Source organism: Exophiala bonariae, assembly GCF_035927105.1.
Source record: "Exophiala bonariae strain CCFEE 5792 chromosome Unknown scaffold_15, whole genome shotgun sequence".
NCBI classification, from domain to species: Eukaryota; Fungi; Ascomycota; class Eurotiomycetes; order Chaetothyriales; family Herpotrichiellaceae; genus Exophiala; species Exophiala bonariae.
The window spans coordinates 159,238-186,530 of record NW_027042490.1 but is presented as its reverse complement, the minus strand read 5'-3'; the positions used below and the strand labels follow the sequence as shown (position 1 = coordinate 186,530).

Genomic DNA, 27,293 nt, shown 5'->3' with positions numbered 1-27,293 from the left:
GGATGTCTGTTTAAACCTAAGCTGTATTGCTTTCCTCCAACTGGCCCCTGTACTCCGGACGGGCGGGTTCGAACGAATGCCAAGTCTTCCGCAGCAGGAAACGCCTCCTTTGGCGAAAGAAAAAAATGCCCTGGGTATATAATTTGAAAGATAGGGTGATGAGTATAGACTCAGGGGAAGTGTATATGAACTGGTGAGTTCCCTGTCGAGGGAGAATACTTCTTGGACCATCCGACATTCTTTATACAGATTTCAGGTAGAATTTCACTTCTCGTGATAGAACATTCTTTTTCATTCACTATGGCTTTTACAAAGAGTGTTTCTATACTGGCGTTGGCAGGAATACTTAAGACAGCATTTGCACAGGATTGTGGAAGTAAGAACATCAACATACTCGTCTATTGTTCTCTCTAATCGAATTGATATACAGGTTCTTTTGTGGCCTTCGGATATGGCGGTGCGAACTATTGGAATTGCGATCCATGGATTGACTCATCAATGCAACCCTACCTTGCCTGGTACAACGGTACAACAAGCATTACCCATGGAGGTGGCAACTGCAACGATCCCACCGTCTTCAAGACAATGAAGAATGCATTCGCCATCGGTGGTCAAACTGTCCCAGGCAACAGCAGTCTCGACCGGTCATCGTACGACAAGAACCCCTATTATATCCTCTTTCCCAGCGCCAGTGGCGCCGATATTGCCATCCATGTCCAATCCAGCACCGACGACTACTACACAGAGCTACAGCACTGGGAGCTTGGTGCCACCAAGAGTGGTGACGGCTTTGATCTCACAGGTACTTTCATCGGCAAAGTCCCTTCCAACAATTACTTCTACTGGCCTGGAACAAGCTGTCGTGATGGAGGAGACATCTGGCCCAACTTTGGATACGAGGACGGTATTGAATGGGGATGGACTCTTTCCGGTCATGTGTCGCCTGACGCTGCCGAGATCGAGATCCTCTATACTAACACCGACAGTGACGGTAAGTGCGCTATTGTCGCTATCAAAGACGTAGATCCGTACTTCCTACAGGACTGACATCTTATTTCCATCTCTAGGAATGAAGCAAACCACGAGTGTCAAGTACTCCGGTACTGCCGGCAAAGATGGAGGTCCACGCCTCTCAACGGCTGGTGACTTCCCCACCTCCGACGCCAGCTACAAGGCTCCAGAAGACCCTACAGATCCAAGCCCTCCTCCCCCTACACAATCATCTGGCAGCTCATCTGGCGATTCATCGTCAGCTTCGTCAGCTACTGGGTCAGCAACCCGTACTTCGTCTACAAGCAGCGCCACAGGAGGCTCTACTGCTGCAAATGCCGCAGCCGGTAGGGCTTCGGGGATGAAGTTGGGTGTCGCAGGAGTATTATCGGTGATTGCAGGTGCTATTTTTCTGATTTAAGTAATGCATTGATTGCGTCTTGGTGGAAGGAGACGAAGACAACTAGGAGAAATATTTTTCCCACCAAGGATGAGAAATATTGGAGTATTGGTGGTGCAGCCAGGAAACGCACAATTACGGGCATCTTTGCCGTTTGTATTATGATCGTTATACGTACAATCAACCCTAAATCTTCTTTGGACATGATAGATATGCAGTGCCTGTGTTCGGATGAAGTGCTGCGACATTTGGCTTCCTCGACGCCGCGTAACGGAAACTCCGGAATGTTTCTGGAGGCCAGAAGGTTCAAGTCAATCGGCATGCCATACTTGACTTTTCTTGTTGACTGCCTTGGGCAGCTGATTTGCAATTTTGTGTTGGCCATTTTGGGAAGCTTGAGCCACACGACTGGTGTTCAACTCGCCAGCCACTGCTGTAGCCACTACAGCAAGGCTTCTGCATCTTGGTTGCATAATCAGTACATGAGAATGAATGTTCATTTCGCTGCACTACATTAGGCGAAGAAATAGGGCTTTAGGGGGACGCATTGACAAGAAAAGTACACCAAAAGATCCAACCCCTCTGAAGTCACCACTCCCGCTTGGTTATCCGATGCGACAGCTGTTACCTCCATGACGCCTGTGATGTAGTCGAATACATAGAAACGTGGTCAGGCTGAGCACTGCTGGCACGGAGGAGGTTAATGCGAGCCTCTCAATTGAAATCTGGGATCAAGGTGAGAGACAGTGGAAGATGCTGAACCGACTCAAAATGGAAACTTTCTACAAAACTTCTACAACTTCGGAGTATGGCACCGGTGTGATGAATCAAGGCCACAGGAGGATTGCAGGAGTCAATCGTGTTCCCCAGCAGGCACCGAAAATTCAGGATGATAGACGTACAACCAAACAAGGGAGTACAATTATATCCTATCGCATGGTCGCTGAGCAAAGCCAAGGCCAAGTTTCAACACTAGGCCGGTGCAGCAATGCATTTTTAGACCATAACAGGGCTGATAGTGTAATATCTCCTAGCTGCAGGTAGTTCTGAACCTGATAGAAATTTGGATTTCGATCATCATCACATGGCCACGTATCATTGGTGGCTGAAATTACCGGGTAGCTGTGTGTCCCATGCCGATACTGCAGTACTGACTCCTAAATATTCGCACATCATTGCTCTTGGTATTTCCGGTGTAGCACCTTTTAGTGGGCCAACAAGTGGTGGCTGAGATTGAAAATTGCACTTCGTATCCATAGGGTTCCCAGTTCACCAGGAATGTTGTCCTTATTGGGAAAGCCAACATCAAATGGAGAACATGAACTAACTAGAGTTGTCGCTCGCAAGCTCTCCGGATGGATATTATATCCGCCGCGACCGAAAGAGGTCGCATATTCCACAGGAAGATCGATCGGCTCATACGACCACCATCAGATCAAATGCGGTATGCAAATGACCAATGGGAAGCTCTCTGAGGTGATGGAAGTGAACCCGTTAATCATACACTCGATAAGCGAGTGCGATGATCAAGTATCATAGGCTGTATCCGTATGCTTAACCATATATGGAGTAGATCTGGCTTATGCTGTGCCGATCCCGGTAAGCACCCTACCCAGCATACGCTAATCTGAGCAAGCACTCCTGCTCTAGCCATCATGAATTGTTGAAATCTGCTCCCTCCAACACTTTTGACATTTATGTCGAGCAATTCATAGGCATGCTGGAATTGGTAGATAGATTTCACTTAGGATGGAATAGTTAATGCTGTGTGGGTTCAAGTCTCACTCTCTGGCGTTCTACGGTGTCTGAGTTGATCTTGGTGACAAGCCTAGGGAGCAGCCGGACGGATATTCAAGATTTGAGCAGTAGACCGTAGTTCACAACTGAGGAGCGATCATGACATGAAAGCCATTACCTCACTCAGGTGCCCAGTCCACAAAACTCCCCTCCCCTGATTAAATGGAACTACCTAGTGCCTCAGTTTATGTCAACATTTACTACATGGCACCCAGTAGGTCCACCCTTTGCATGATCGATTTGTGGATAGCTTAAAAAACATTCGCTTTCGACATCCACGTTAGGTTGCTGGTTGCTCAGGCCAAGCACTCGGGAGAAAACTGATGGCCAAGGTCACTGGTTAGATTCGATAAATGCCCTTGTACCTGCACTGTTATCAACGTCAATTCCCCCCAGTAGGGTACCGAGCGGATACTTATTGCCGACAGGTCCATAATTTCAACAGTGCCTTGTCTAAGTATGACATCCCCAGTGATGTACTAATTTGGACTTCCGGAACCGCTTTAGGCTCCTCTTGTCGGAAACTCAAACCCGACATACCAAGAACGTCATGGTGGCTCCTGTTCGAGCATGGTCCCACACACTGCATGCTACTAGCGTGGCCAATTCTGGATGATTGATCGATTAGAGATCTACGAAGCTCGATGTCTTTGTTTTTGGCATGTGTTTCTGTGCAACAAAATAATTAAAGGAAACTTGCGGACCGTTTCCTGCTGGTATAACATTGTTTAGTTTGCATCAACCTAGATTCGCTTCGTACAAACATATCGTCCATTCTCTTGTGAGAATTCATAGAGATTGGCGAGGTAGTACTGCTACGTGGGATAATTCACTTACTTTGCTCTGTGATTATTCAGCAGATCCATGGCGTATCTCCTGGCCGTGCGAGCGCAGTTGGTTGTTATTGTGTTGTCAGTATTGACGACGTGTGTCCATGCGTCGCCATTCCCTTCTCATTCTGAAGGAAACAGAAAGAGCATATCGAAGTCAGCGGATTTTGTCGTGATTGGAGGTGAGATAGCTCTTTGATTGTCTTACGGCCACTGACGTATAGCAAAGGCGGAACTGCTGGGTTGACGGTTGCAGCCCGATTAGTCGAAGCAAATTTCACAGTCTTATTGCTGGAGGCTGGCGGCTTTCCTGATGCCTATGGCTTGCCTTTCGACTCTCCTTCCCTGACCGGAGAGATGGTTGGTGAGTGTGTATGATGGACTTCCATACTCCTAGTCAACTAAAGACACAAACCAGGCACACCACTTGACTGGAACTTCACCTCACTTGCAGTACCTGGATTGAACGGACGTTCATTGGCGCAACACGCTGGCCACTGTCTTGGGGGAACAAGTTCTATCAATGGTCTTACCTACGGACGTGGCAGCCGTTCGATCTATGATAACTGGGAAGCTATGGGTAACCCGGGATGGGGATGGGACGATATACAAGAATATTTCGAACGAGTACACTTATAAATGTCCGGAATGCCAAATATACCAACTCACATGTTACAGACCTGGAAACTTGAGCCACCGGAAACCGACTCACATTATAGATCATACGATCCGTCTTTGTATGAGCCCGACGCGGGGCCGGGGACGCTCGGCTACACCAACTTCAACCCCCCTTCCATTGACGCTTTTATTGAATCATCGCCCTCTATCGGAATTCCAATTGTCACAGACCTCAACTCTGGTAGAAATACTGGTGGCAAGCACGAACTTAACACTCTGAATCCACATTCCCAAACGAGGGTATCAAGCTACTCAGCTTTCTGGAGTACTGTTGTCGGCAGCTCCAATTTCAAAGCGATTACCTTCGCTGTCGTGGATCGAATCCTGTTTCACAACACCGAATCCAGCCAACAACCCGTTGCCTATGGAGCGGAATATACAGTCGTGGAGAATGGCCGAAAGCGCAAGAATATAGTGTATGCCAACAAAGAAGTGATTCTATCGACAGGTGCACTGCAGACTCCTAAAATGCTGATGTTGTCCGTATGTTGCTCTTTCGTCTTCACTTTTATCAATTTCTAATTGGTCATAGGGAATAGGGCCACGGCAAATACTAGAAGATCTTCAGATCCCACTTATATACGAGAATGAGTGGGTGGGGAAACAGTGAGTTCAGCAATCTTGCCCGCCTTGTTTCAGACCCTCTAACCTAATTCTTCAAGCCTTTACGATTCGCCATCTGTATCCATGGTTATCAGGACAACTGATGAAGCATCGACCAATCAGTTCCAGCAAGACATGAGCTCGGTCGAGGCCGCGATGATCGAGAAATCCCGGAAGCCTAATAGCTCCTCTAACCCACTCAATACGATTGATGGAAATTCAGGTCCAGCATTTTCTTTTGCTACACTCAACATGTCAGACCTGGATGCAGTAGGAGCATCTTACCTTGCAGTGAATCGTTCTGAACAGGCACATTACGAAGTGATCCTGTGGACTTCTCTGTATCCCTTACCCTCCGACACACCTACCCTGAATAACTACTACGACTTCAGCAACTACACCCAAGAATCCTACGTTTCGCTAGCATCTTACATGCTGGTGCCAGGAACGGGCGGCAATGTAACTGTTAATTCACGGGACGCCTCAGCTCCTCCTTTGATCAATCTACCGGTAAGGCTACTCGGATCTGACAATCATGGTGTAAGTTTCACTGACTTTGGCTATGCAGTTTTACGAGGCTGCAAGCGATCTGAATATTCAGATTCTGTCCATCAAGCGACTTAGGACTCTGATATCTCAGAGCGAATTTTCGTAAGTGCATGCAACTTTCCATTGTGAGGAATGCAGCTGACCCACTACCGCATTTCAGTCAATACACGTCTGGGCCTGCGAACGGCGAAATCGTCCCGGGACCAGCTGTTCAATCGGATGAAGATATTGCCAACTTTATTCGCGAGACCAGTGTCTCCTCAGCCCACCAGGCTGGAACTGCTGCAATGCGTCCCCTCGACGATGAGGGCGTCGTAAGCCCAACTCTTGAAGTGTACGGAGTGCAAGGGTTACGGGTTGTCGACGCTTCGATCATGCCACTCTTCGTGGATCAGCATCCGACTGCTGCAATCTATATGATTGCGGAGAAAGCTGCTCAAATGATCAGGGAGAAGTACAGCACATAGGACAATGGTGATGACCCTTGAATCTGTATCTTCAGCTCAGCTATTGTTCATAAAGCCTGATAATAGACATCTTCCCGAGCCTGCAGAGGGCGTATTTTGTTCTCACAAATCTTTCCTGCTAATGTGAGACGTATCATTTCAGATAGTCAGAAAAGCAGTTTTCGATTTCTCCCTCTCTTTCAACGCCAGTAAAATGTAAGCCGAGTTCACAAACAATGCATCATAGAAGAATCCATGGTTCATGATCAGGTCGTGCTTGCCCCGGCAATTATTTAGCAATCGACCCAAGATCTACGAGAACTCCTCCACTGCTCCTGCAACCGCTTGCTGCTGGTCTGATTAGGCCATTTCGTCTTCTCCCCAAACTTGGTCAAGAATTCCAGTAGCTGTGTCTGCTCCTTTTGTCCAGAAAAATACTGTCCACACCATGCCATCAGATGGCTGCCATTGAGATTCGTACCAATGTTGTTCGATGACATGCAAAGTCCGCATAACAATCGTGTTGGGGAGACGATCTCCGACTTTGTGAAAGCGGGTCAGCTATGCCTCGGACTAGATCTGCCAGACCCTTACCTCAATATAATTCCTCATCCAGTGTACATTGCCGGCTTGTTGTTTGTTCGAGTAATAAACGGCCAGCATGACTTTGGCCGTGTAGTAAAATTGCCATGCCACGACTTTGAAAATTGGTCAGATCAGTGTCACCGGCCACGGGCATCTAGTAGGCTGCGCTTACCATGCCAAGGTTCAAAATATTTAATCACTGGAAACGGATGCTCCTCAGTCTCTCGCACCAACCACGGTCTATAGGATGGCGGGACGTTCTCCTTCCACAGATCCAATGATGCATGTAGCTGGCCTGCAATTGCTAGATCACCAGAGCAGGTACCCCAGCATGACTTGCAAACTTTCAATAATAAGTAGGTCATCTTGTTGGTCCACACCTCCTCGGGAGCTGCAGAGTCAGGGAGGGAATCGTTGATATTGAGCTGCGCAAGGTCGAATTGAGGCGGCTGCTCATGCAGAAAGCATATGCGGGTGGTCTCGCGCAGATGGGTCCAAAAGGCAGCGATGCCGAGATTGTGCTCGGCCAGTGGCCAGTCTGTCCCGTCCATGAAGAGTGACGCAGCGCCATTGAGATGTCGCTGAGCATCTTGCCCCAGCTCGAGGAATTGTTCGGCCATTCGCAGGATGACGGTGGTCGCCAGCAAAACCTCGTTGGCCGACGTGGCCATATTCGAGGATAGCAGAGGAATAAGTATCTCTAGCACTTTGCCGTTGTACTGTTCCTCAATGGACCGATCCAGTATGCCCATCAGGAACATGATTTGCGCAGCACATGCCAGGCATGCATAGAGCACGAGTGGCTCTCGCACGGCCAATTGTGGAATATGGGATTGGAAATAGTGCTTGGGAGAGCCAATATCGAGCTGATTAAATCGAGTGGAACATGTGTCAGTAGCGTTCTTGGGAAGTACCGCATGTGACGCCATGCAATTCATCTCTCATCTGAAATGTGCCATAGCCAAGCAATGTATGTGCACAAGGGTGTTTTCACGAGCAAGAACTTACCCAGTGTCCCATGTATACAATGTAGAACTCAAATACCTTGGATTCCAGCTCATTTTTCAGTACTGAGGGAGTGATCCTCGCCGTGGGCGACAAAGAGTAGCCTGACACGTGCTCGGGTGTTGAGCCTGGAATTAGGCCAGCAAGAGGAGACGTCCATGTTGGCCTATTTTGCGTCGGACTCTGCACATGTGTGAACGTAGCCGCATCGAAACCAGTCCGCACAGAGCTCGGACTGCCGTTGTATAAGTGTTGAACTCCAGGGGAAACTATCACTGGGCTGATCGTCGTTCCCACCCATGGTTCGGTGGGACTTCGGCCCTGGTCATTTTGGGAGCCTTCGACTAAATCCACGAATGCAGGAACAATATTGTCCTCAGAAGGAGAGGGCGACGCAAGATCGGAAATGTGCCCGGATATGCTAAAGTCTTGGTTGGCAGTATTGTTGTCTAGATGTTGGATGGCGGAGGAATATTTGCTATGGCTGAACTTCAATGGTTTCGGGTCATAGGTGCATTTGGCTGGCTGTTTGGCCGTCTTACAGGTTGAGCATGTTGGCTTCTTGCGGTCGCATCGAAGATGATTCTCCCGGCAACGACGGCAGCCTGGAAGGCGAGATCTGGTGCCGCCCCGAGGATGGCGTAGCATAGCATAGCAAGGTCGCAATGCTACAACCTGGTTGTCGTGAGAAAGGAGAAACGAAGAAGTGATGCTTTTAGGACGTCTTCGCCGAAATCTTCAAGTGGCAAACCCCACCTAAACCCTGGAAAGCCCTTGAGCTTTGGGGAAGTGGGACCGCGAATGAAGGGCGTGTCTGGATGTGCGGAGCAAGGGGGCAGATTACCTCATTGTGACACCCCATTCGAAGCGGTACAAAGTCTGATCTGGAAAATATCCCAAATGGGATTGTTACGGCGAACGGCTTCCTATTGTAGGCTGACGATCAACAAATGGATGCTTGAGAGGTGTGGCTTGTTCGTTCGAATAAGCCGAGACATGGTGGTTGTAGTCTATGATAATTAAATAGCGTGAGGGGTGCCTTGAATGTGCTTCGCCCTGATAGCTATCAGATAATTTATTTTCTGGTCTGGACGATGATAATTGTCGGTGAGTTGTATCGCTGCAACATACTTTGTCATTGCTAACAACAGTCAGCCTTTCTATTGTTACTTCTCGTGGTGTTGGTACCATTAGTTAACCATTACAAAGACCCAAAGGGACTCCGTCGATTTCCGACGCCATCATTCTGGGCCTTAACACCGCTATGGGCAGCGTATCACAACTGGCATGGACGCAGGTTCCTTGCTGTCGATGAAGCCCACAGACGACGAGGGCCAGTCCTTCGCCTCGGCCCTGAACACCTATCTTTCGCATCACCTGGCGCTTATAAGGAGATATACGGCCATGGCTCCGCCATCATCAAAGACGTTTTCTACGACAATTTGGCCGGAAAGAACCCGGCGATGGCAAACACGTCCAGCCGACCATTACATTCGGAGCGAAGAAAAGCAGTCTCGGCCATCTTCGCTGCCAAGCACGTGTCCTCCATGGAACCTAAGGTGCAGTATTCGGTTGAGAAGCTGTTGTACGCCATTCAAGCCAAGGCTGAAGGTCGCATGGTGTCAACGAGTGACGAATATCCCGCCAACAACGGCGTATTTGATCTCCGGCCCTGGATGAATATGTTCTCCTTTGACGCTTTCTCCAACATGATGTGGTCGTCATGCTACAACTTTCTCGATCGAGGTAACGACTCTTGCTTCGCCATGGACCATAAGGGGGCCGTAACAACCGTCAACGCCATGAAAACTTTCCAATCAGGGGTACACTGGAACACGATTTGCGCTCAGTTTTCACCTCCTATATATAGCTTAGGTCGGTGGCTTACGAGCTCGACGGCGGACAAGCAAGCAGCTGATCATTTCGCCGGCATGGCACGTTATCTGACTGTGCAGCGGATCAAAATGAAGCCAGAGGAGCCCGACTTCTTCACCAATCTTCCATATGATGAAGCATCGGAGAAGTCGCGCACGACCCTCAATATTGATCAGCTAGTCGCTGAGTGCGATACATATCTCAATGCTGGTAATGATACGACGCAAATATCCCTCACAAACACCATGTTTGAGCTCGCTTCGCATCCCGAAAAGCAGCAAAAGTTGTACGATATCTTGCTTCAAGGTTTGCCAGAGTCATCTCGGCCCGTGGCCTCCTATACCGAGCTGTGCCAGATCCCATATCTTCGAGCTGTCCTAGATGAGTCGTTTAGACTACTCCCCCCTGTGCGCTTTGGGCTGCTACGCCGCACGACTGGCCACGGTGCCACAATATCAGGCCACACAATTCCGGCCGGCGTCACCGTCTCCTCGTCCGTGTACACCATGCATCGCGATAGCAACCTTTTCCACAATCCCTCAGAGTGGATACCCGAGCGCTGGCTTCCGGATACCCATCATGTTTCCGACGCCGAAAGACAGAATCTGAAGGACTATGTACTGCCCTTCACCCTAGGGGGCAGGGCTTGTATCGGGAGAAACCTAGCCTACATGGAACTGAGTATCTGCGTGGCGGCCATGGTCCTGTCGTTTGAATGGACCATTACACCCGAGGCCAAGAAAAGCTTCACGCATTACGAGCGTTTCAATTCTAGTCCTGTCTGTTTGATGATTTCGGCGAAAGCGAGGTGTGATGAGAAGCTTAGCAGCGAGTGGAATAGTTCTTAGCATTGATTGACAAATGTAACAAATGACCATAATTTAGTCCATTAACCTATTCATCGAGTTTGGTGAATGGACTGAGATAGTATTCACTTTCCATTCCAAGATCTGAAGCTGTAAGCGGTAGACGAATGGATCAGGTGCACACTTTTCCAGTGGATCCTTATCATGGTAGTGTCACTGATTCGAAAGGACTACATGTCATACTGAAGTTGAATACTATTGGCTAAGCTATCTCGGACTTACAGCACTGTTTGCATTTACTGATGTTGAGTTTGTTCCTGTGGCTTATATTCGCCAAAACGTTGCATGTCCGCATGTATGAATGCTGCTCAGCGTCAAGAAGCCACGCCAATTCCCAGCAGCGAGAGAGAGAGCAAGAGGAGCCATCCTCCCACTTGTTATCTTCGTAGTTACATAGTTTCGATATATCCCACTCGTAAGAAGGTCTTCCACCAGATCAATCAGTCCATCCTTCTCTAGAGCGAAACCTATTATTCACTCCTGCGGTTGTAAAATCCGGGGAAAGCCTCCCTGAATCGGAAACGAACCAAGTTGGAAGCCGTTCTGCGTGTGCTCGCAATGTTTTCGGCCACCAGCTGCTTAGTTGGCTTCGAGAACACAACATCAATTTCCTCGAGAGTCATATCTTTGGTCTCTGGCATGAAAAGAATCTGGTAGAACCAGCCCAAGACAGCAATGCCGCCAAAAAATCCCAGGGTCAGACCGGTCTTAGTGAATGCCTCCTGCATTGCACTGAAATTATAGGTGATGATGAATGAGCCCAAGAAAACCATGGCGTCGGATGTTGTCATGCCGTAGCTTCGCAAATATGTAGGGTAGACTTCGGATGGAATGACCCATGTTAGACATGCATACGGACCATAGAAGCCCATGTAGATGATCAGGCCCGTGAGATAGAGACCTTCAGTCGTGCCTGGGTGGGTGTTAACGTCGAATAGGTAGCTGATGCCGACGATGACCAAGCCAATGAAAAATCCAGGCAGCATAGTCATGGCCCAGAAGCGACGGCCGCAACGCTCCATCAGGAGGATGGCAGGAATAGTACCCAAGAACAGGGCACCACCTCCCACCATCGACATGTACGTGCTTTGAGCTTCATCAAAACCAACCTGACTCTTGCAGGTTATCAGTATTACCGCTTTCGTGTAGAGCAAGGAGTCACTAACCATTAGAACACTCATGTAGTACATAATACCATTGATTCTGAAGAGTATTAGCATCAAAATTCGTGGAAATTGGTCTGTCAGTCGCATTAAGGAACATACCCGACGAATTGGCCAAGGAGAATCATGACATTGGCATAGACGAGCGCACGTCGAGCCCGAGGTTCGCTACAACCTAGTCAGTGTGCTTTATGGGTGCAATGGGTCTGGCCTGCTTACGTGAAGAAGTCCATCCAGACAAAGCGCACTCCGGCGCCGTGGTTTTGCAGATTTCTGATCTCTTCGTCAACAGTAGCCTTCATGACAAAGAACTCTGCTCGTGAATCATATGTGGCAACCCCACGAATTTGTTTCCAAACGCGAAATGCATCGACAGTCCGGCCTTTGTGCATCAGGAAGCGTGGGCTTTCGGGCAAGAAAAGCATGCTGAATATTGTTAGTCACCACTGGAAAAAATCAAGCCGTACACACCCGATGAACATGGCTGTGGAGAAAACCACAGATGAGCCAAGAATGTATCTCCAGTTGCCTTTGACATTGAGAAAAATTGCCGCCACAACGAACCCCAACACCTCGCCGAGTGCGATATTGAACTGGTATAGCGACACGAGATTGCCTCTTAATCTTCTCTCGACCGATTCTGCCACGTAGATTGGGACGGTGCCGGTTTCAATGCCAACGCCGAGGCCCAAAATGATCCGCGCTGTGACCATCATGGCATAGTCGATTGCACCAGCCTCCAAGGCTGCTCCAACAGTGTAGAGAATGGTAGCTACAATGATCGCACCGCGGCGACCGAAGAACTCGTTTGAGGGTGAGAGAAGAAAAGCACCAGCTACCGCACCAAGAGGCATGCTTGAGTTGACCAAACTGACTTGTCGGACCGTGAAGCCAAGGTCATTAGGCAAGAATAGATTAGCACCACTAATTAGAGATTGGTCAAGCCCGAAGAGCATTCCTCCCATGGAAGCGAAAATGACCATGACCCAGGTAAAGTGCTTGGGATTCTTAAACTTGATGCCCGCGAACCTCTTGCTTTGGCCGGCATGGTCAAGCTCCTGTTCCATCTTCTCGATGAACTGGTCGGCTTGCCAGCGCTGCTCTCGGGCGATCTTGAGAGCATCGGCCTCGCTGGCAACGATTGCAGGCGTCGACGACTTCTCATTATGTAGAGGTACGTGGTTATGGTCCTTCCCAAAGGATGATGTGGGAGAAGGTGTGTGGTCCATCTTGATGTGCTTAGACACGGATTGAGGCTGGCAAGCTTGCTGGTCACCGTGCCCATGTGCGCGGCCAGTGATATATATTTTCTAATACCAAGCCGCCTTAGATACGTGCATATGCGCGAACGTTGTAAAAATATGTTTTGGCAAATACTTAACGAGAACCGTGGGGAACCTTGGCTACATTCTCAAATGAAGCAGGACTCGACGAAAGACTCCCATATGTGGTTAAGCTGGTTATCGATCACGCTGAGAGCTGCCTTCTTTGGAAGTTAGGCGGCTTCTCGATCCGCCCATGTGGAGACTGTTGACGTCACCGAAGTAGTCGATCTGCCGATGGACTTTCAGGTAGTATCAGCGACTTGCTTTACTTCAACGCTGTTGAAAAGGTGTAGTTCCATAACACGTGTTGAAGATCGAACTCCCGGCGCGAGAGAAGATTGAGTTTCGTTAGAACTCGAAGCGCTTCGTTTCTCTCGGGCATTTTGGCTATCTTAGCACGAGTGACGCTAGATGTGAATCGCGGCCGACCAGAACAGTATCGCTGTAAATAACCACCATTGGTACTGCTTCAAGCATGAAGTTGGGTGTTGTGGGAGTATTGTTATTGATTCCGGATACTATCTTGTGGTTGAATGTCTGGATCGTGTAATGTGTATGCGATCTTCTTGGACTTCTTGTTGGCTTAGAATAAACAGTTTGGATGTTCTCTGGCTTCATAGGATTGATAAAATTCGACAGAGGAGTCGCTTTAAGTCCTCACCAATAATTGTAGTCGTAATAACCACTGTTTCGAGTTATCGGAGTAAGTCCCCGACTTTTGAAAGGCTCGAAGTATCGCCTCGATCGCCTCGTGAAACGACTGGATGTAAGAGAATCGAGAATTTCCACGTAATGCAGTAACGCGGTGTCGCCAAATCGTTCCACGTCTTCAAGCCTTCTGATGTGAAATTGTATGATTTCGACCAGCTGCTCGTTCTCGGTCAGTGTTTTCCGTTCAGTGCCATGGACTAAATGATGAGCGTACGACAGGTCGCTTTTGATGAGACTTGGAGTATTCTTCGTACGGGACCAACTAGGGGTCTGAAATGGGTCGTCTCGAGCGTTACCCAGCTTTATAGTCTTATCGATCAACTGCTGGAGAAGGATGGAGTCGTGCTGTGGTGTCCAATCAACTTGATCTGCATGAGAAGACCGATAACGCCCGTTGAAAGAAATAGTCTGATTGGCACGAGAATCACGACCACGACCATGCAGATTCCTTTGATAGTCGAGCTCTATCTCTTCACCTTCAAAATACCTACCTCCCCTAGCTTTTAGAGCAGTGATAAGTTCTTCCTTGCGTTGGGGGGCATTCTCGAACTTGCATCTGACCTGGAATAATGCAGACCGAGCATGAGTCTTCTTGGGTGCCATGATGCCTACAAAGGGGTCTGCCCCATAGTAGATCAAGAGCTTTGGGATATCCCCGTCCCAGCTGCTGCTGGGAAAGCCAGGCCTTGCGTCCAGACCATACTCCCAGGGACTAGGCCACTCTGTAAACTCCTCATTCGGGTCCGCACCATGTTGTAGTAAGGTCTTGACCAGGCTGAGATTGGCATCGCCTGAGGCTATGAACTTGTACCGTGAGTCTGCACGACGGACTCGCGATGAGTTCGTCATAGGCATCAGCGCATAGTGGAGAAGGGGCCGGCCCTTTTTGTCCTTGATCTCGTTCGGTCGTTGTTTGAGCTTGGCCTCGACATAGCAAACCAAGTTGCACTCGATGCATAGAGTTATAAAACTGGTGCACTCTGATTCATTCACAAAGCCGTCGTTGACGCTGGGCTCCGTCATCGTCCAATGCAAGTGGGAGAACTTGAGGCTTTTATCACCATGATTGTCCATATCCTTGAGTACCGCCGCTCGATTACTACCTAATCTATTATTATACTCTTTACGCGTAGTACGTAGCGTTAACTAGTTAGAGTTTTCGCGATTCTAGTCGACTTCTATCTAGTAATAAATATGAATAATTCGACAATAGCAGACCTGCCTTGCAGTCTCAAACCAGTAGACCGCGGAATTGATCTCAAAGGTCAAGAACTGCTCACTTCATCCATCGGTGTTGGAGTGAACGAGCAATCGCGGGCGTCAGAGTTCCTGAAACCCCGACCACGGCCGACATTCGTTCTCTGGTAGTTACACACGAACTGTTGAATTGATGGTGCCCAGATGTAGCGCTGTCGACGCCTGACCGCTGACGGCTTGCTGGTTGTGAGGCCTTTCCATCCTGATTCTGACTGTCCACAAACACCACAACTCAGAACCTGATCAGGATCCCCAGTCAATATGGGATAAAGCTGACCAATTGGTTCACCAGTAGCTTCATACGACATCCAATAAATGTAGCACAACCATTGTTGCCGCTCGAAAATGTACTTGCTCTCACTCTTTGACTCCTTTATAGCTGTCTGACAATGGTCGCAGAAGTCTGGTCTCTCGAGCTTCTTTGGTTTCTCAGGTAGCTTTCCAGTCCTTTTGTGGTAATACCAGCAGCGGTAACAGATCCACAGGCCGACTTCATCTTCTGTGGTATGAGAATGCATCGTTGCAAAGTGCTGGGTCCCGGATTTGGCAACAATAGTATCGCAATTTGGGTTTTCACATGCCCTGTCTTCTGGCTGAGGACGTCCATCAAGTTTATGCCCTCCCCGCACTGTCTCTATTGATCGTAAGACTTTGAACATACCCCAGTAGGCGCTGCATAGAGTGCAGACGTAAAGTGCCCCTATCTCCGATGAATTGATGCGAAGTGTTCTCGTACCTCTGTCTAAACCACAAGCTGGATTCTCGCAAGGTGAACCAACTTTCGGAAGGGGTCTAGATAGAAAAGCGATTTCTTTCTCTTCGGCTTTCCGCATGTCCGCATTGGTCCGAAAAGGCTTGTTTTTCCGAGCCCGTCTGTAACATGCGTCACACACTTCCTGGCTGGGGTCATTTGGATTTCTGAGAAACTTCACATTCCCAGGATAAGAGTTGCTCATGCCACAACCTACACAGGGACCGAATAGTTGCTCAAACGGAGGTTTGGATGAAGCTAACTCCAGTGGGGGGAAACTTCTGTTCAGTGGTTCATGGTTGTTGAAACGTTTGTGGAGATCTAGCCCAGTCCATATGCTGTCGTATAGATCCTGTAGGGCGCGATTGCGAGGACGACGTGCAGTGTCAGTCGTGGGCAGGGTTTTGAAAAATAGCATAGCAATAGATTCAAGACAGCAGTCATATGCAACTGGTTTGTTTCTATCCACGAGACCAAGGATTTTGATCCTCACTTGGCCACCAATTCGGGCGAAGTGTCTATGGCAACTTTGAAAGGTCGATGAATTTGTCTTTGGTAGACAATCAGACTCCTTGGCTATTCTCAGGGCCTTGATTTTGCGGATGTGGCCTTGCAGACGCTTCCGAAGACCACGGCTTCTCCCTACATAGGCGTGGACCTTCTCCGAAGGCCCGATGCTGTATAACATGTAGAGACCAGCCGCCTTGCTCGGGATTTGGGAGATGAGAACATCAGGGAGTATAAGAATCATATCTTCAATCGACCAGAAGTCATTATGAAGGAGCCTCTGGTCAAACACATTACTAGCTTCTCTAGCTATAGCTTCTGACCCAATCTCGTTCAGAATATCCGAGAGGGGTTCATTGCAAATAGCGGGATCGGAGCATCGTTCCAACATTAGTTGAGCTATGAGCTTTGAAGCGTCAGTGAGGGATTTTTGGGATGGCGTGGTCTGTAGGTCTTCAGGAACGGGAAGTGGATTCTCATCCGTTGAGTTGAGTAGGACTTTGAAGGCTGGGAAATCCTCTGGTCTCCCAAGCATATCGTCAATGTCGACATTTTCAATCTCGGCGTCATCGTCTGTGTCGTCGTCATCGTCATCGTCGGTTTCGTCGTCATCAGCTGCCTCCGAATCAAAATCGCTAGCACTGTCACAGCTGATGTGTGAATCTCTACCCTGGGCGATGTCCGGCTGGTAGTCTTGGATGGTTTCGCCAGCCACTTGGACTTGACCGGAAAGAGTGAGCGGATCGATCGAATGATCATCAGATCTAAAACCTTGCTCTAGGTTGGAGAGTATTGGCCGATGTTCCAGATCTGGTCTCGAACGTCTCTGGCCCTCAAGGGTGATATGGTTTCCACAATGATCCGACTCATCTTCAGTATCCTGAACAACCCCGGTATCACGCCAGTGTGGTTTGGCCATTGGCTCTTGTGCAGCGGGAGCACCAGTCTGCTTCGATGTGGGCGTTGCTGATTGCTCTTTGGGCTTGGTAGATATAGCCAGGTGTGTATTCTTCAGTATCTCTGCACGAGTCTGGCGATTGAGATGAGGTGGTGAAGCCCTCCTCTCCTGAGGTGTAGAGTCTGAGTCTGATTCTGGCCGATCCAATTCCTATTCAGAGTCGGTAGAAGCATTCATATTGATACTCTTTTGCGCTCTGGAGCGTTTGAGTCCAGCCACAGAAACCGTGTTTGCATGAGGATCAGAATGTGAGGCCGGTTTCAGTCTATTCGATCCCTTTTCAGAGTCGTGAGAAGGAATCAGCTTCATATGCTTCTGGACTGCCCCTCGGGTCTTGTATCTGGGGGTGGGAAAGATTTGTGCGGATGCATCATCCATTTCGTCTTCGGCCTCATCAAAAGTGTCTTGCCTGAAACGCTTCTGGGATATCGAACGAGTACGATAGTATTTCTTAAGACGAGTCATGATGGTGATCTGGCAAGCAATGAAAGACAAGACGGTTTGTAGATGGTTGCGGAGGTAAACCAGCATAATAAGTGGCAAGCCCAACATTATGAAAACTGTTGGGAAGCTATTGAGCATTTTCTTGATACGGAAGGCGCGAGGGCCAATGTACGTGTCTACTTAGGAGGGAAGGCGCAACGAAGAAGATGCACTGCATCCGACAGGTCAACGACTTAATCAGACCTTGTGATGATAGAGAGTACCCTCCGCAAGTACTTGGATGAGTTCTCACCGAATGGCCTTGTAGTGTTGCAGAGGCTGCGGGCACAATCTACGTCTTCATTAGTAGTTTGGTTCTCTGCAGACAACACTTGATTGATACCATGCCAATTCCGGTAGGGAGTTCTTCCGCCACACAAGCAATTGATAGCGCACTGCTCAATGATGTAAAAGATTTCATCTGTCGTTCGAGAACTTGAGAGTCCTCCGCAAGTACTTCAATGAGCTTGTCGTTGGGACGTTGAAGACCAAGTTTAGCGATGTTGGACACAATCTCTCCAATGCTAGCTTTGCCACTGCCGCGGTGGGGTGTCCCAAGAAATACCACACCCTTTGTGCAGCTGAATATGGCACCAAGATCATCATGTTGACCGTTTGACCGGTATTCCGAGGCTCGAATAAGGGCTTCTTTGATGACCAAGCCACCCAGGCTATGACCAACGAATATAATGGGACGGATCTCCGCCTCCCAAGAGTCGCGAATCCGAGAGATATCGTGTAGTAGATTCTCAGCATGGCTAAAAATGCTTGCCTGACTCGATGCCTTGATCGGCTTCAATACGCTCGAGTCATAACCCCAGCTAACAATCCGCGCATGTGGAAGATCCTTCGGTAAGAGATCCCGAGGCCAGCAGGTATCCCCCTTGCTCCATGTCTTCTCTGCGTGGCCCCGAAGTCCATGGAGGAATATAACGTCCGCCTGGATCCTGTCCTGGCCTTCTGACCAGATTATTGGTCCTGATGGCGCCATTGTTAAGCGCAATAACCAAAATTCGGGCTCCTTCGTGCAGTCAATCCGTCTGTGGTGTGTCAATCATAGCCAGAGGCGGGACGAGAACACCAATCTTCCTAAGCAAAATGCTGCCCAGACTCTCAGAAGACAGCATGATGTGGTCAAGATAGTAAGGCTGAGCAGAAATTGAAATGTTAGGCATCGTTGAATAATGCCAAGGTGGGGGCTCGGCAGCACTAGCAGGGGTGTGACCAGTCCAGATCACCGGGCGCTCGAAGGATTTTGACTGGAAGGTCTCCCGACTGATGCAATACTCCTAATGAGTCAAGTCCGAAGGGTTTTCAGTGATTTACTCGATCCGAGCAGAATGGCTATGCTGAGAGATATTTTACCCAAGCTCAGGAACATCGCGAATCAAAAGTCGGGCAAGATGCTCAAACAAGAAGATAAAGCCCGAGCCAAGCCGAGGAGGTTACCAGGCTTACGATTACCCCATGGGGCATTGCTCCAGCTTGACCCGAGACGACGGCGCTACACCAATGTCCATGCGTTACCGAGATCCGAAGGCGACGACGTGTTCGAGGTGGAGGGTATGGACAGATATGCTCCTTTGCAGCATGTTATTAGAAATATTATGCTGCTCCCATAATATCTCGGAGAATTCTGGACAACGATCAAGCACGGAGTCCACAAACCTTGTGCCATATCAATAATCGGAAACCATGAAAGTCATGGACGAGAAAGGTTTAGAGGCCTATTCAGTCCAGGAAGAGTCTATGAGGCTCCTGACGACATCAGTCTTGGAAAATCCGAAGATCAAAAGCGACATCCCTTCCGAAGCGCTTGACTTTGCACATCTCATCAGGTTCAGCGGCTCTCCACTTCCATCGCTTGCGATCAATTGGCGCTTCGCTGAATCGGTTGCCGCTTTGAAAGCTTTGGAAGCATGCGTAGTCTCTGCCTTGATCAAAAGAAAATATGGGGTCAAGCTTGAAGGCGCGGAGATCAATACTGATCATGCACAGTTATTCTTCATGTCAGCTTTCCTCTGGACAATCAATCCTGACACGGAGCAAGCAATAAGCCTCAGCGGCACCAACATTGAAGAGCTTGATAGCCTATTTCCGAATTATGACTTCCACAATATGAGCTCCTCGCTATATCGACAGTGTGCTACGAGTATCTATCGCACAAGAGATAACCGATTCTTTCAGCTTCATGGTGGAATGAATCCAGATCCGACCCTGGACAGTCTTTCCTTGCCGTCAAACAAACCTGAACTCAAAACTTGGGATGACGCGATACAGCCATTCGTCGACAAAATGGCTACCATTGACTCAATCGAGATACAACGTCTCACCAGTGAGGTGTACAAGCAAGCTGGTGTTGTTGCAGAATCAGTTGAGTCGTTCCGAGCATCAGAGCACGGGAAGGCGAACGCGCACGTTGGGTTGTTCAAGATCATCCCCGTCACAAGTCATCAATCTCAGAAACCCGCGTGGTGGCCATCGACAGCACAGACTTCCGCTTCTAGACCTTTGGCCGGACTAAAAGTGGTTGACATCAGTCGTGTCATAGCTGCACCTGCAGTTACACGCGGACTCGCGGAGCTCGGGGCGAGTGTTATGCGAGTCACGTCTCCAAACGTCGTAGATTTTACTGTTCTCGCCGTGGACTTGAGCTGGGGAAAGTGGCAATGCAGCATCGATTTGAAGACCGAGAAAGGTCGTAAGGACTTACAAGATCTCATCAGCCATGCTGACGTCGTAGTCCAAGGGTACAGACCCGGGGTATTAGACAAATACGGCTTCAGTCAAGATGCAATCATCGAGCTCGTTAAGCATCGCGAGAGAGGCATCATCTCAGTACGCGAGAATTGCTATGGCTGGAACGGTCCATGGAGTCACCGCACTGGATGGCAACAAATTAGCGATGCCTGCGTGGGCATTTCCACTGGCTTTGGCCGAGCAATGGGCTTGGAAGATGACGAGGCTGTCACTCCTGTCTTTCCAAATAGCGACTACATGGTCGGTATTGCCGGTGTAGTAAGTGTTCTCTGTGCCCTAATGCGCAGGGCGGAAGAGGGTGGGAGTTTTAAGATTGATCTGGCTCTCAATTACTACAACCAGTGGCTAGCCGATGAAGTCGGAGAGTATCCGGAGGAGATTTGGCAAGATGTTTGGCAGAAGAACGGCCAACGCGTATTCCGGTAAGTCTGATGCCCTTCGAAGCCCAGCCCCTTTGATTTGTAGCAAGCGATGAACTAACTTGGTTTTCATAGATCTTACCATAACATGAATTATACTCTTCGCGAGTATTTTGCGATGATTGTCCAAAATTATGGGCCTACGCTTTTCAATCCGTCATTTTTTGAGGACCGAAGAAATAAAGCTATTGATTGTATCTTCAGAACTGTCCGTCCAATCATTCAATTCAAGGATGATGGAGTTTTGTTGGGATATAATGTGGGAACCAGAGGAAATGGAAAAGACGCACCCAGATGGCCAGTCGACTTGATGACAGAGGTTGTGCAGTAGGATATTATTAAGTACATACTGTCAGACAGTGAAGGGTGGAATACACGAGTTTGAGATGGAGCAAGTAGGCCTGGAGGGAGAATTAGAATCATTGATATTCAGCCTTGTCTTCTCGTACTGTCGCCTGCCTGGTGACAGCCTCGGCCCAACACAATGGGTTTTGGGCACGACATAGTCCGAAACGATGGTTGTGTAGAAGTTATCGATGGATGCATACTCAGAACTCTAGCCTGACCATATGATGGAGCTCGTCATAATTCAAGGTCCCGCAGATGGAAGCTTTGGGCTATTTTATCCCGCCCCTCTTTCCTTATCTTCCATTGTCTTCATCTCTAGCTTCTCCCTCTTGTCATGCCCTATGATATGTGGTTTGCTCACACCACTTACAATTTGCCTGAATATTGTCAATACTGGTTACAAGGAAATATCTCAACAAATCGGAAGTTGTTACCTCGTTAATTGACTATCAACGCTGGACACAAACGCTGCGGCAGCACAGGCCAGCACTTGATGATTCAATAAGTCAGCCACTTGTTGATCCACAAAACATAGAGTTACTGATAAGATGGGAATGGATAAGATCTTACCACCGAACGCAATACTGACGAGAAAAACAACTCGAAATGCTCCCGCATAAACGCTTTTTTGCGCCGCGATGCCTGCAGCAACAATGCCAGGAGTTATCCCTTCAATAGAACTGATTCCATCGACGGAACCTGAAGTTAGAGCCACTATACAGCTTGTCAGTCATTAATCCGGCTGATCGCCACTCACAAAGACAAAGATCACTTACCAATAAATCCGGGCACCTCGGCAGGAGCAAGACCCGCTAACAAGGCAGCAGCAGCGAGCCTTGAGGCAAGATTTTTTGCAATGTGATTATTGATAACACTGCCATAAACTGCAATCGCGACTGCACCACCTGTTGAGCGGAGGGAACCTGCTAAGCTAAGAGGATCAAAGTCAGCCTGAGACCAGCTGAGGAGTGTCACATAAGCAAGGGGCGATTACCCTGTCGCAATACCAATTTGATTATCTTCAGCTCCAAATTGAATGATCAGCAGGCCCATAACTTGTTGCGCTCCGACCATGAATGCTGCAATAGCAACAAAAGCAATTGCCCTCCCAGGATTATGCTCTGTCACAGTGGACATTGACCCGATGAAGATAGTCTGAATGATGATGGCCATCAGCCATTGGTAGTTTGTCTTTTTAAATATGGCAAAGAGGCTTCCTGCAACGACGCCCCCCACTATTTTGGGGTCAAAAGGAGGCTCAGAGTCATGGTTAGAAGTTACAGCTCACCTAGTGCAGATGCGTTGTACGCGAGACTGTACCAACCTATGGTGGATGGGACAGAGGTGAATAGAAGTTGGATTTCTGCAGGCTGTCAGAATACAAGCAGTGGAAAATGGTCTGACAGCTTGGTACCACGAACCTTGAGGCCATAAAACTTGCAAAGCCATGAACTTGCGATACTGTTAGAAGTCGTTGTTACGATCTACTTCATCACATACCATCATGCCGCCCAGGAAACAAACAATCAGTGGAAGTGTGAAACCTCTGATGTTTCGGAATAATTTTGGAGGACATAGTTTTGCGATCTTGTCATGGCTGAAAACTTCCCACAAAGGGAAAGCTACCATGACAGAGAGTGCTAAAACGTATCAACTGGAGATTCTGATCAGGAATTGAGACAAGAACTCACCACCCAGGATCAGCGGTACAAGAACTTGAGCACTAGTCCACCGATAAGGATTATTTCCCCAAGACACTCCCAGCAGAAAACACGTTAGGCCCCCACCAGAGAGCATTATACCTACAAAGTCCAACTCCTTAATCTGCGCCAATCGTGTCTTCTCATCTTCTTTGTGAAAGTCGAGAAAATTAGGTGGCCAGTAGAAGATCAGGATGAGAGACAGTGCGAAGCCATTGGCAATCACTCCCAGATAAAATGTCCACCGCCAACTCAAATGTGCGACGAGAGCGTATGCTGACAGACCTATTAGCGGGCCGTTCAGGAAACACCATACCTTTCAGCCTACCAATAACTGAGCCGAATGCAGAGCCCGGCACAGCTGCAAGGTTGAGCAAGGCTATCACGGTGCCTCGCCACTTCTTAGGAACAATTTCGCTGGACGCAGCGAAGGCAAGCTGCTGAATACCGGCAGCTACACCCTGAAACAACATCAATAGCTGAGCCTCACGAGTGGTCCAAGTCACCAACCATAAGAGTAGATCCTGCGATGATAGTATCCACATTGGATGCGCGTGAGGCAATGACGCAACCTTGAGCTTGTCAGAAAAAGCTGGATTCATGGCGATTTCCGCACAAATCGATCCGGTAAGCACCTACCAATGAGACCAACCAAGTTTCCACAAATGAAGAAGTTCCTTCTACCAAAGATGTCGCTACAGCGTCCCGCTATTGTAGTTACAACCGCAGCGGCCAAGGACCACGCTGTGGCAATCCAGTTGAAGCGGGTTGATGGCCCGATGGCTGCGTTGATGTTCAGAAGAATAGCTGCAGGAAGGACAAATGAAAAGAGGCAAGCTTCGTAGCTAAAAGCAAGAGCCTTTCAAACAAATCAGTCAAACCCAAGCCGTAGGCATATGTCCATACATACCACACATGCCAGCACCGTCCAGAGGTCCACAGCACGGTTCTCGTAGGCATATATTTCATTTTGAAAATCTGTACCAGCGGTGGTGGCAATGCGAGCCTGACCAGATTCCGGTTCCACATACTCTTCGTGGTATCCAGACACATTATGCTTCGGCCTCGACATGTTTAATTCGTTTCGTGTTATCGTGGAATTCAATGCTTTCGGCTGAGGGCTGAACAAGGCGGCTAGAGTGCCGGTTTGTCAGATGTCCTCGATGCAGCTTTGCTCGACCACCTTGTGGCTGACTGCGATTAAATCAAATCAAACACCCATCCCAAAGCAAGCCTCGGTCGCATTCTGGTTGGTATGGGGATTGCCCCATGAGGAAATACACTGCCGTACGCGAAACGCGGGGCCCCTCTTTTCCAATTTGCCCGAGGGCTGCACGTTCGGCGATTTCCTCGATAGCCACCTAGAGCCGTGAAGTGGCTTCGGGACATTAATAGTAAGTCAGGGTCTGAATAGAAAGAGGTTGGCAGCATAACACAAGTCACTGGCAGAATTCGGGTTCTGGGAAACCAACGCCTTTTTCCCTACTGGTCCTTGCTCTTCTCTGCGGCTTGGCGGTATTCTTCCATCTCCTCATGTGCCCTTCACAGTCCAATATTGACACCATCAAACGATGCAATGCGCAACTCTCTTACCAGAAGATATTCCTCTTAGAAACATATATCTCAGTAGCCGTAAGCTTCTACGGGTCTTTGGCGTACATTTTGGCACAGATCAGGCCCCCGAACTACCCCTCAAGCTTTTATTCTCATCTTATCCTCATCTTTTGCTCTGGAGAATGGAAATGAACCCTCCAAGGTGGCTTCATCTACACTAACCAGAAGCAAAACTCCATTGATGGTATTAAGTTTTACCAATATTTGGCTCTACCTGATTACGACTTAAATGACCCCGACCTACCATGAAAGATAGATCTTGAGTATGAATACCAGGAGTTCTAAAGCCTGTCTTGCTTGCCGTGACAGGAAAGTCCGGTGTAATGTGTCAATTATTGGGATTCCATGTGGAGGTTGTTCAAGTGCTGGACATCAATGTTCCGTCAGTAGTGTAAGGAGGCGAAGAGGAAGAATCAGCGCCCGTGGCCGCATTCCGACTGGTCTACATGTCTTCGACATTCGCATGAATGACCCGATGAATCAACCAGATGAAGAGAGGCAGGTAGCACACAAGGGTTGTCTATCGAAGGATACAACCTCAAAAATCGATGATCTTCTGGCAAACGCTCCTCACTCGCTAGACTTTGAATACGGCGGACATCTAGCTACTACAGGTAGTGTGCCACTGGATTCACTGAAACCTCAGCATCTGACTAGAGGCAGAGACGGAAGACGCATCCATTTACTCCCACGCGCAAGAAGTACACATGTCGACGGATAACGTCAATGGCCTCGCAATGAACGGACCTTCCAAGACTGATGACCAAAGCCATCCAGCAAATGTGGCAGCACAGGATGACACTCGACATGCACAGGTCCACTTGGCAGATTATATTTTGCCACTGAGAGGAGACATAGACGTGGTTGATATAGAATTCTTACAAAAAAAGGGCGCTTTTAGAATTCCCGACGAGGAATTACGAGACCAGCTTCTGGTCAAATATGTTTTGTACGTCCATCCATTTCTCCCTTTATTGGACCTCGAGGAATTTTTCGCGGCAATAGGAGGCAAACAGAATTCAAGAAAAATTGGACTCCTGCTGTTCCAGGCTGTTCTATTTACAGCCGTTCCATTCGTCGATCTATACCTGCTTCAGACCGAAGGCTACGAGAGCCGAGAAGAAGCTCGTAGAAAATGTTTCGAGAAGGTCAGGGTAAGTACGTTCTTGGTGCATACCCCAGATATCGCTAACGAAGAGGTACCATAGCTCCTCTTTGATTTCAATCTGGAACTCAACCAAATTACCCTCATCCAATCAGTCTTGCTCATGACTCTCTGGTACGAGATGCCAGAAGACATAAAAGGCCGTTCGCACTGGCTAAAGATTGCACTCTCGTATGCTCACGAGATTGGCCTCAACCGCTATTCACAGCTTGCTGGACTCTCAGCTAAAGAGCAACAGGCAAGGAAACGCCTATGGTGGTGCTGTTACACAAGAGATCGAATCATCTCCTTGAATGAACGTCAAATCATCAACATTCGTGATGAAGTCGTCGAGCTTCCCACCCTTGAGGAGTGCGATTTTGAGACCAAGTATCTTGCTGATCGACTTGAACGCTATCATATTGATGAGCCATTACTACAAGCTAAGGTTCTAGCCGAGCTTTTTATCCAAAAGATTCAACTTTGCATGCTCTTCGGACAAGTGCTTGACACACTGTACATTCCAAGGGGCCACCAGAGGAGCTATAACGTTGAGACCAAAATTGTTCTTGTACCGAAAACCAGTGCATCTGCAGCTGGGAACATTATCACTCTAGATCAAGAACTCTGTCGATGGGCAGCTGAATGCCGCGCGAAGCTTGAAGCACTTGCAGGCCACGATTCAACCAGCAAGTATTGTATATTGGACGTGCACCACACGCTTCTTGGTCTTCTCTACCACACTATCCGTAGTATGGTTCACCGACCACATTTATGTCAGGTTTACACTGAAGGCTCACAGGCCCAGGCGCTTCAAGCACAGTCCCAGCCGATCCTGAGGGCTTCTGCCCAAGGATGTACAGACCTTGCCAAGCGACTTACAAATGATGGTCGAATCAAATACTTAGCACCTATTGGTATCACTACCCTACTTTTCGCGGGAGTACAACATATAAGCGACATCAACTCCGGCGAACTTGGTGTCCGGGCGGCGGCGGAGCATTGTCTCGACCAGACTCTGCAGTCACTGTACAGGCTTCGAGAGGTCTATGATTCTGCCCGTCACGCAATTGGCCTGCTGAGAATTGTGCATAGGAGTAAGACCTTAGGCATCTTCCCCGAAGACAGATCCGGGCACTTTCCAACTCCACAAGTTTACCCACATTCGACATACGGGCAGGCTACTATACCTGGAGCACCCTACACCAACGCTGTGAGGGGCAACGGTATTGCAGTTGGCTTACTAGAATCGGAGCGACGAATGACAGGTTCATTGGACAGTCCATCAGCCGTGGTCCATGTGAGAAACAACTTGCCCGCCAGTTGGGAATCTGGCCCTGATGCAGAGGACATGCTTGGTCTATATGATCCAGTGCAAGAATGGTTTGGTGAATTCTTTGAATTCCCACGTACGGGCGCATGAATCTGGTCCCAAGAACATATGAGTATACGTAACATTCCCCAACTTCAGAGAGATCTATGAGCATGCTAGCTATGGCCTCAAGTTGAATGCGCTTCGATGGAATGTT

At 48.6% G+C, this 27,293-nt stretch overlaps 10 protein-coding genes across 10 annotated transcripts; 5 read left to right on the top strand and 5 right to left on the bottom strand.

The window, feature by feature from the left end:
• Positions 1-300: 300 nt before the first annotated feature.
• Positions 301-1,411, top strand: LTR84_003042 (uncharacterized protein; the record flags this gene model as incomplete). The annotated part of the gene is made up of 3 exons (XM_064846637.1): positions 301-376; positions 431-991; positions 1,068-1,411. The coding sequence occupies 3 exons, from the start codon at positions 301-303 to the stop codon at positions 1,409-1,411; spliced, it is 981 nt and encodes a 326-aa protein (XP_064705617.1).
• A 3,245-nt stretch (positions 1,412-4,656) lies between these two features.
• LTR84_003041 (uncharacterized protein) lies at positions 4,657-6,314 on the top strand (the record flags this gene model as incomplete). Its single annotated transcript, XM_064846636.1, has 5 exons — positions 4,657-5,178; positions 5,228-5,301; positions 5,358-5,808; positions 5,867-5,949; positions 6,008-6,314. The coding sequence occupies 5 exons, from the start codon at positions 4,657-4,659 to the stop codon at positions 6,312-6,314; spliced, it is 1,437 nt and encodes a 478-aa protein (XP_064705616.1).
• Positions 6,315-6,586: 272 nt separating this feature from the next.
• LTR84_003040 (uncharacterized protein) lies at positions 6,587-8,536 on the bottom strand (the record flags this gene model as incomplete). The annotated part of the gene is made up of 5 exons (XM_064846635.1): positions 6,587-6,835; positions 6,888-6,991; positions 7,051-7,744; positions 7,887-8,372; positions 8,426-8,536. 5 exons carry the CDS (start codon positions 8,534-8,536, stop codon positions 6,587-6,589), a joined length of 1,644 nt encoding a protein of 547 aa, XP_064705615.1.
• A 441-nt stretch (positions 8,537-8,977) lies between these two features.
• LTR84_003039 (uncharacterized protein) lies at positions 8,978-10,606 on the top strand (the record flags this gene model as incomplete). The annotated part of the gene is made up of 2 exons (XM_064846634.1): positions 8,978-8,990; positions 9,039-10,606. 2 exons carry the CDS (start codon positions 8,978-8,980, stop codon positions 10,604-10,606), a joined length of 1,581 nt encoding a protein of 526 aa, XP_064705614.1.
• Positions 10,607-11,094: 488 nt separating this feature from the next.
• Positions 11,095-13,016, bottom strand: LTR84_003038 (uncharacterized protein; the record flags this gene model as incomplete). Its single annotated transcript, XM_064846633.1, has 5 exons — positions 11,095-11,739; positions 11,791-11,827; positions 11,890-11,955; positions 12,007-12,213; positions 12,259-13,016. 5 exons carry the CDS (start codon positions 13,014-13,016, stop codon positions 11,095-11,097), a joined length of 1,713 nt encoding a protein of 570 aa, XP_064705613.1.
• A 753-nt stretch (positions 13,017-13,769) lies between these two features.
• LTR84_003037 (uncharacterized protein) lies at positions 13,770-14,846 on the bottom strand (the record flags this gene model as incomplete). Its single annotated transcript, XM_064846632.1, has 1 exon — positions 13,770-14,846. The coding sequence occupies one exon, from the start codon at positions 14,844-14,846 to the stop codon at positions 13,770-13,772; it is 1,077 nt and encodes a 358-aa protein (XP_064705612.1).
• A 242-nt stretch (positions 14,847-15,088) lies between these two features.
• LTR84_003036 (uncharacterized protein) lies at positions 15,089-18,770 on the bottom strand (the record flags this gene model as incomplete). Its single annotated transcript, XM_064846631.1, has 3 exons — positions 15,089-17,446; positions 18,033-18,071; positions 18,123-18,770. The coding sequence occupies 3 exons, from the start codon at positions 18,768-18,770 to the stop codon at positions 15,089-15,091; spliced, it is 3,045 nt and encodes a 1,014-aa protein (XP_064705611.1).
• A 704-nt stretch (positions 18,771-19,474) lies between these two features.
• LTR84_003035 (uncharacterized protein) lies at positions 19,475-20,965 on the top strand (the record flags this gene model as incomplete). The annotated part of the gene is made up of 1 exon (XM_064846630.1): positions 19,475-20,965. The coding sequence occupies one exon, from the start codon at positions 19,475-19,477 to the stop codon at positions 20,963-20,965; it is 1,491 nt and encodes a 496-aa protein (XP_064705610.1).
• A 707-nt stretch (positions 20,966-21,672) lies between these two features.
• LTR84_003034 (uncharacterized protein) lies at positions 21,673-24,078 on the bottom strand (the record flags this gene model as incomplete). Its single annotated transcript, XM_064846629.1, has 12 exons — positions 21,673-21,683; positions 21,877-22,020; positions 22,083-22,237; positions 22,301-22,541; positions 22,595-22,669; positions 22,728-22,758; positions 22,807-22,946; positions 22,998-23,282; positions 23,335-23,467; positions 23,517-23,578; positions 23,646-23,865; positions 23,917-24,078. 12 exons carry the CDS (start codon positions 24,076-24,078, stop codon positions 21,673-21,675), a joined length of 1,659 nt encoding a protein of 552 aa, XP_064705609.1.
• A 1,249-nt stretch (positions 24,079-25,327) lies between these two features.
• On the top strand, positions 25,328-27,187 carry LTR84_003033 (uncharacterized protein; the record flags this gene model as incomplete). The annotated part of the gene is made up of 2 exons (XM_064846628.1): positions 25,328-25,774; positions 25,829-27,187. The coding sequence occupies 2 exons, from the start codon at positions 25,328-25,330 to the stop codon at positions 27,185-27,187; spliced, it is 1,806 nt and encodes a 601-aa protein (XP_064705608.1).
• Between the last annotated feature and the right edge of the window lie 106 nt (positions 27,188-27,293).